The sequence below is a fragment of the Carica papaya genome, chromosome 6 (genome assembly GCF_054855325.1).
Source record: "Carica papaya isolate Zhongbai chromosome 6, ASM5485532v1, whole genome shotgun sequence".
Classification (NCBI taxonomy): Eukaryota; Viridiplantae; Streptophyta; class Magnoliopsida; order Brassicales; family Caricaceae; genus Carica; species Carica papaya.
Window position 1 is genome coordinate 12,153,934 of NC_142314.1, and position 6,959 is coordinate 12,160,892.

Here is a 6,959-nt window from a genome sequence, read left to right on the forward strand (position 1 = left end):
AGAAGAGATCAACTACATCAGGTGCAAGAAACACTCCTAAACAGCAATATATATAAATAGAGAGGGAGAGGGAGAGAGCAAGAAAAAGGAAGAGGGCAAGTAGTGGGGGGGGGGGGAGAGAGAGAGAACAAATAAATACATTGTAGTTATGCTATAGTTTACAATCAGGTTTCATCAAAAAGGCTAGGAGAAAACAATTGAAAATCACAGGCCGCAGGTTTAAATGCTGCCTCCTGAGGAAGGATCCTTTTTTCCTTTCTTCAGCATTTCACAAGGGGAGAAAAGAATGAACTCACTCAAATCTCACACATTATCCGGCCAAAACTCCCTAAAAAAGGCTCGTTCAAAGTCTTTCTCTTGCATTTGCTTTTCTAACTCCTGCATCTTTCTCTTCTTTTTAGAAAGTGCCTTGGCTTTCTTCGAAAGTAATTTTTCCTGAAATTCCCCACAATAAGCAGTCATAGAGGCGCACACAGGAGGTAATACATCATAATAAGGAAAAAACGCATGGATATCTACTTGAACAGATAAAAAAAAAAAACCATTTAGACCTCGCAACACTTGATGATAGAAGTAAATCTAAGCACATGTTCAATATGTTGCATGGTTAAATGATCATCACAAGTAATCATTTTTCACACCCAATCTCAAACAGAATTAAAACTAGCACATGTCCAATAATATGTTGCATAAACTAGCACATGTTGGCTACCCAGCAGACCCCAAGGTACAAGTGCATGGAAAAGTAACATGAATATGTTTGATATCTTAAAAGACAATATTCGGTGGGAGGTTGGGAGAGGGAACAAAATAAATTTCTGGTATGACATTTGATGTGGTGAGACAGCATTGAAAAACAGATTTCCTAACATTTTTGCTATTGACCACAACAAAGACATTCTGGTTGCTGATGCATTTTGTGTTGCCAGTAACTGTGTGGTGGCTCTTGACAGAAATCTCAATGACTGGGAGATGTCAGAATATATTTGCTCCTTAGAATTGATGGCGGATGTAAAGTTAATTGACAAAAGCGACACCCTTATTTTTTCTTTATTTGGAAACTGAAAAAAAAAATGGCAGATTCACAGTTCACTTTACAAGCACCTTACCTTTCCTAATGACCTAAATGATGGGGTGTTTTCTCTTCAAAGCTGGAAAGCAAATGCTCCCCCTAAAATTTCCTTCTTTGCTTGGGAAGCAGCAAAAGAGCAGATTTTCACAATTGACATAATGAAAAGGGGAACAATCTTAGTGAATAGATGTTTCTTATGCAAAGGTGATGCCAAAAGCTGCAATCACATGCTGCTCTGGTGCCCCTTCTCTATCAAACTTTGGTCACTTGTAAGGAACTTTTGGCTTGGGAAGGTTTTTCCCCAAATTCTCCTGCAGCACACCTTATTCCCTTTTCTATTTTCCGGATTCTTTGGAAAGAAAGGAACAATATAACTTTTGAGGGTAGGAAAGATTCCTTCGTAAATATCAAAGATACATGGTTGCACTATTTTGGCTCCATCCTTTCGGGACATAACTTGCATATTTTTTATGATTTAGGAGCAATTATTGATATGCTCATTGACATGTAAATATATTTTGTACATGGGCGGCTCCTCCTTGGAGCCTTCTATCAATATACTTCTCTTTTATCTTAAAAACAATGTTGCATAGACTAATGAATCACCAAAAATAATTGTTTTTCACACCCAATTTCAATCAGAGAAAGAAATCGGGCATCACACAATCTCCAATCTGGTTTTTTTTCTCAAGGGGTTGTGGGAGGGGACCATGCCCCAGGATAAAACTGGGAAAGTATATTATTTTCGAAAAAGGGAGAGAGAGAGAGAGAGAGAGAGAGAGAGAGAGAGAGAGAGGAAAAGAGAGAGAAATCGTAAAAATGGAAGTAAGACTATATATAACCCAAAAGAAATCATTCATTTATACTTCGAAATATTTTCATTGTTATTTATTGCACCGCACATGCTAAAATCAAACGACACAGCCCTGCACTGGCTAGGAAAACAGAAGTTACTAAACCTCAATCCTCTTAGTTTCAATGACGGCCTACTCATTCGAAGACAGCCTGCGTCATGCTGGAATTTTCATTTGAACACCATAATAAGATCATCAAACATCAGCTAAAACCTCCAGGTGTCCTATCAACACAGGGGAAATTGTCCAAAGGATTTAAAAAGTGTGCTTTTTAACACAGGTTTTTTGGTTGGGGATGGGGAGTTTGAAGCCTTAAGAAGCAAAAAAATAATCAAATTACAAAATAACAATAAGAGCAACAAAACAAGGGCTTCACAGCTTAGACAGGAGAAGAACTTTAGAAGCATTAAGTATAACCACTTTACCAAGTACTACAAATTAAAATTTTATTCCCTGAATCTACCACTCAAAGTTTCAATGGTAATAATTTTAGAGAAAGACCCGTATGCAACCCCAACATGTTTGCATATAGCTACTCCCGAATTTATTTATTTATTTCTTTTGTATTGAAATAAGCTACTCCTAAATTTATGTCATCAATACTCACCAACTGATACCATGGATAAACCAATCAGCAATACCATTGCCACACTACCCAAATTTTCAAGACTTAATCATGATAGTCCTTTAAACATTCAAAGAACCATATCCTAGATATTTAATCATTCTTGAGAAGTTAGATCTCTGTATCAAACCGAAGTTAACTGTACAGCACTGTGACAATATATACAGCCACTGAAACAAACCTTGTCATCATTTTGGCAAACAGAAGGGTAAGGAGCTTTTACAGCTATCTTCCTTGGTTTTTCTGCTCCTAGACCTTGTTTGTTATTTTTCATGTATGCTTCTAAAGGTTCCAACCTGCCCTGCATGGACAATAAGTTGCAGTTAGCTGACTATAGAAAAAGTTTGCACTATTAAATGTGTTGACATTTAAAAAAAATATCAGAAACAACTAACAAAGCAAAAGAGTAGAAAGGAAAAGGCAGCCTATAAGCAAACCAATAGCAACTTGCCTGATAAGAAGTAACAAATTTCCTTTTTTTTCCCCTCAATAACTCTACCAACTTTAACTTATCAATCATTCTCTTCTCTCCTTCCGTATCACAGTATCCACCACCTCCCCTCCTCTCATCACCATCCTTGCTGCAACAAGTCCTCATCACTCTTGCTCAAAATTTGCCAAGGGAAGCTCACAATCAAAAGTCCTATTTTCAGTTCTTTTCTTTCCCTCTGAGTCCTAATGTGAAAATTTCTGCTTTCTTAGGGACAATGGGATTTTTTTTTTTTCCCCCCATTTCAAGATTAAATGGCAATAAGATAACTCCTAGTTTCTGATAACTTAAAATGCTTCAACATTGATCATCCATTGGATTGTGTAGGATAGTGATTCCAGTTAGATACTGAATACAGGAGCCAAAACTTTACTGTAAACATCCCAAACATGCAATAGAATAGATAGCTCATTCAGTAACTAGCAACCTTACCTACCCAGTGACCTCATAATACCAAATTTATGTCCTTAAACCTAGCCAAGGAAACTTCATTGTATTCAGAAAGAAAAATAGCATAATGAAAGCAATTTCAAAAATCAAAAGTCAACCATTCTTATTCTCCCTCTTGCATGACATTCTTGAATTTCCTCTACCTTTCTCCCTAGATAATTTGATATATGATACAGCAGTTTAGTTGTATGTATTGCTAACATGTCTTAATTTCTGACGTAAAAAAGACAACGGAGAGCATTACACCACCCATCACATGAGAGCAACATTTTCTACACAACCTTTAGTTTTTCCTTACTCGGTATCTAAATTATAATAAACAATTGCCCATCTTGAACCAAATTCATGAGTTAAAAAAATAGGCACATTGATGGAGAAAATATTAAAAAGAAACCTAAAGATAAATTATGCATGGTGTTAGGAAAAAGAATTAACCAACCTGTTCTGAGATGCCAAGACCAGTACCTTCTTTCCATCCATGCTTCTTCAGGAGCTGCACGATAGACGATGTAGAATGATTAATACTTCTTCATTAGTGACAACTTAAACGAATTGAAAAGAGAGGAAGACAAGTAGATGAGGTAGATGAGTACAAAAAGAGAATAACCAGACCCGTCCAAAGTATCTACAACAAAGGCTAAACTAAACAGAAGAGGGTCCAAGGAATACAAAATGGAAAGAGAAGACGGAAATAACACCTGAAAGCCAATATTAGTTGCATCAATGGCCGCCCCTGAATTATTTGAATCCAACAATTCTCTCATGACTTCCTTCTGTTCTGAAAAGAAGATTCTCGGTTATCACTTCAGCCAGTTATTTATTTTCTCCACACACAAACAAGAAACTTACAGGAGTTTCCTTCCCCATACTTTGTTTTAATTGAAACGAAATATAGACACAAAATCCACCAAATAACGCAAAAGAAACAATAATTGAATCCAAAAAATATATACATATACAATTTTGAAACTAAAACCTACCAAAGTATGGCAAACAGAGATTAGAAGAAAGAACATAAAACAAACCTAATTACGGGAAAGTCGTGCGTCCAAAATACGCCAAACCCCAACAAGTAAAATCAAATTCCGACTATTTCTGTTAGAGACCTCTCTGTTTCTGGTGCTGCCGTGTTCGAACTCGCCGGTCGTGGAGGGCGAAACAAAAAGATATTCGGGGACGGGTCTCCGATTATGGCACTGAATGGGCCATGACGAAGAATCCTGGGCTGACGGGCCCATTAAAATTATAAGTTGTCTTGAAATTAATATTTCTAATTAAAGAAGCTTATGTTCGATCTAATTGAAGATAATTAATCTTAAAAAAATGATTAAATTGGATAATTGAGATTAAATGAGTTAAATTAATACAAAACATAGTCCAACGAAATGGTCCTTGTTTTGAAATGAATAAGTTCATATCATTTTGAAACAAATCATTTATTTTATTATAAACTTATTGTTGTTACATCCTATTAATTTTGGGGAGATAAACAATTGTACTTTAATATTAATCATTGGTAATAAGTTTAAAAGACTTTGAATCCAAATACTTTATACTCACATAGAGGACCTAAGGCAAGATAATATTTTCATTTTAATTAATTTAGTGATATTTAAATAATTGCAAACTAGATGTTACTTCATACGCCATACGATTATGACTATAACAAATATTTCAATTAAAACTATTTGATTTATTAAAATTTATAATTATGCAAATATTTTATTTTAACATATTTTTTATCAAACATATAGTTGATTTTTTTATTAAACAATTTTAACTTTATTAGAGTTACTATTATTAATTAGAAAAATAGGAAATGTTGTGTTTGGAATATATTTCTTAAAATCTGAATCAAATATGTAAAATGAAAATTGGACTTGAAATCATTTAGTTATTTTAAAGTATAATAATGACATTAATCAAAGTATTTATAGTTAAATCAATAAAAATAAGTAAAATAAACAGATTGAATAACTTTAAAAACATGACATAAAGTCGTATCAATTGTAACGCCCGGAAATTTAAAAAAAAAAATTATTATTTTATTATTAGTTATTTTAATTAGGTTTAAAAAAAACACCACATCAGCAGCCACGTCAGCAGACCCAGTAGTGCGTTTCAGTTCCCCGGGAAAAATTCAGGGAAAATTAGGGACAGCCTGTAGGCGCACTGTGAAGCCGTGTTCGGACCCCGAAACGAGTAAGGACCCCTCACCTTATTTCCTATCACGGTATTAAAGTTCAATAATGATAAAACGGTATTTCTTGAATCAACAAATGTGTGAAATTGCTTAAGGTCGCTAATAGAGCCCGAGTCTAGAGTGTTTATCGGTTAATTGTTATTTAGTCTATTTTACAGTTTAAAATGCAGTATGGGGTTTGATGTTTTCATTTTATAGTTTCGTGTGCATATTTTACTGTTTTATTGATTATGAATTGAATGACTGGGATATTGATGTTGTATGTTGTCTGTTTGGCATAAATTACCGTTTTGCTTGTTTGTATGTGGATTAATGATGCTAACTGAGGAAAAAGAGAATGAAAGATTATGTAAATGGGTAATTGTATAATGGGGTCAGCCTGACTAGATATCCTGGGAGATGGTGGACGGACCGGGTCCGTAGGGAACCCTACCGGGATTGTGGTCTCCCATACCGGACGGAGTATGGAGATCTTATGTGTTTTGGCGCCCATACCGGACGGGGTATGGGGACGGCCCGTTTCACCCTCATACCGGACGGGGTAATGAGATTTATAGTTTTGGCGCCCATACCGGACGGGGTATGGGGACGGCCCTGGAATCTGATTTCAAGTGTTAAGGGTTAACGGGTAGCAGGACCCATATGGATCCCCATGGATACTAGTGGGCTGGTAAATGAGGAAAATATGTTGTGTAACGATTGAATTACAAAAGGTTTGATAAGTACTATGTTATACAGTTTATATATGATTCCATGATGATGATAATGTTATTGCTTTCGTATACTGTTTTATGAATTTCACCGAGGTAAGTGGATGGTGAATGATTTATTATTGATAAAAGAATTTGTTGTAAATTATGCTCCATTGGTCTTTTTGTGTTTTCTACCCACATTTACCTCCGTGACGGTGAGATATCGTGATGTCTTTACTGGGCTAGTGTAGCTCATTCCTTATTTAATCATTTCATATCAGGAAGACATTGTTCCCGAGCCGGTTCCGCAGGAGGACGACGAAGGGGACGCCTAAAGACTCCATAGTCATATTCGTAGCTTTTACTTTCAAGTTTCTCCTTTAGGTAGTTTGATCTTTTATATTTTGTGAGCACGTTTTTGGTTTTAGTGTAAGGGATGTTAGTCGAATTTTTGACTTCGCTTCCGCATTTGATATTTTTAATACACATTTCATTTTAAATTTCTGGAGCCGTTACAGTTGGTATCAGAGCCGCATTTCCTCGGACCCATCCCTTACACAATAGTGCCTTAGA

The 6,959-nt window shown here is 35.7% G+C and overlaps 1 protein-coding gene across 2 annotated transcripts; it reads right to left on the bottom strand.

Annotated features, from left to right (window-relative positions):
- Positions 1-22: 22 nt before the first annotated feature.
- LOC148253314 (D111/G-patch domain-containing protein) lies at positions 23-4,676 on the bottom strand. Of its 2 annotated transcripts, none has more exons than XM_088221803.1 (5): positions 4,517-4,676; positions 4,190-4,264; positions 3,931-3,984; positions 2,733-2,852; positions 23-435 (listed from the first exon to the last, which is right to left on the bottom strand). In XM_088221803.1, the coding sequence occupies exons 2-5, from the start codon at positions 4,253-4,255 to the stop codon at positions 304-306; spliced, it is 372 nt and encodes a 123-aa protein (XP_088077929.1). In that variant the 5' UTR covers positions 4,256-4,264; positions 4,517-4,676; the 3' UTR covers positions 23-303. The 2 variants fall into 2 exon arrangements, with proteins under 2 accessions (XP_088077929.1, XP_088077928.1); XM_088221802.1 differs by having other exon boundaries at positions 4,190-4,269; positions 4,517-4,675.
- Positions 4,677-6,959: the final 2,283 nt, after the last annotated feature.

Coding starts and splice junctions, on each gene's coding strand:
- LOC148253314 (XM_088221803.1), bottom strand. CDS start 4,255: ATGAGAGAATTGTTGGATTCAAATAATTCAGGGGCGGCCATTGATGCA. Junction 3,985..4,189: donor CAACTAATATTGGCTTTCAG/GTGTTATTTCCG, acceptor TCTATCGTGCAG/CTCCTGAAGAAGCATGGATG. Junction 2,853..3,930: donor GTCTTGGCATCTCAGAACAG/GTTGGTTAATTC, acceptor TTGTCCATGCAG/GGCAGGTTGGAACCTTTAGA.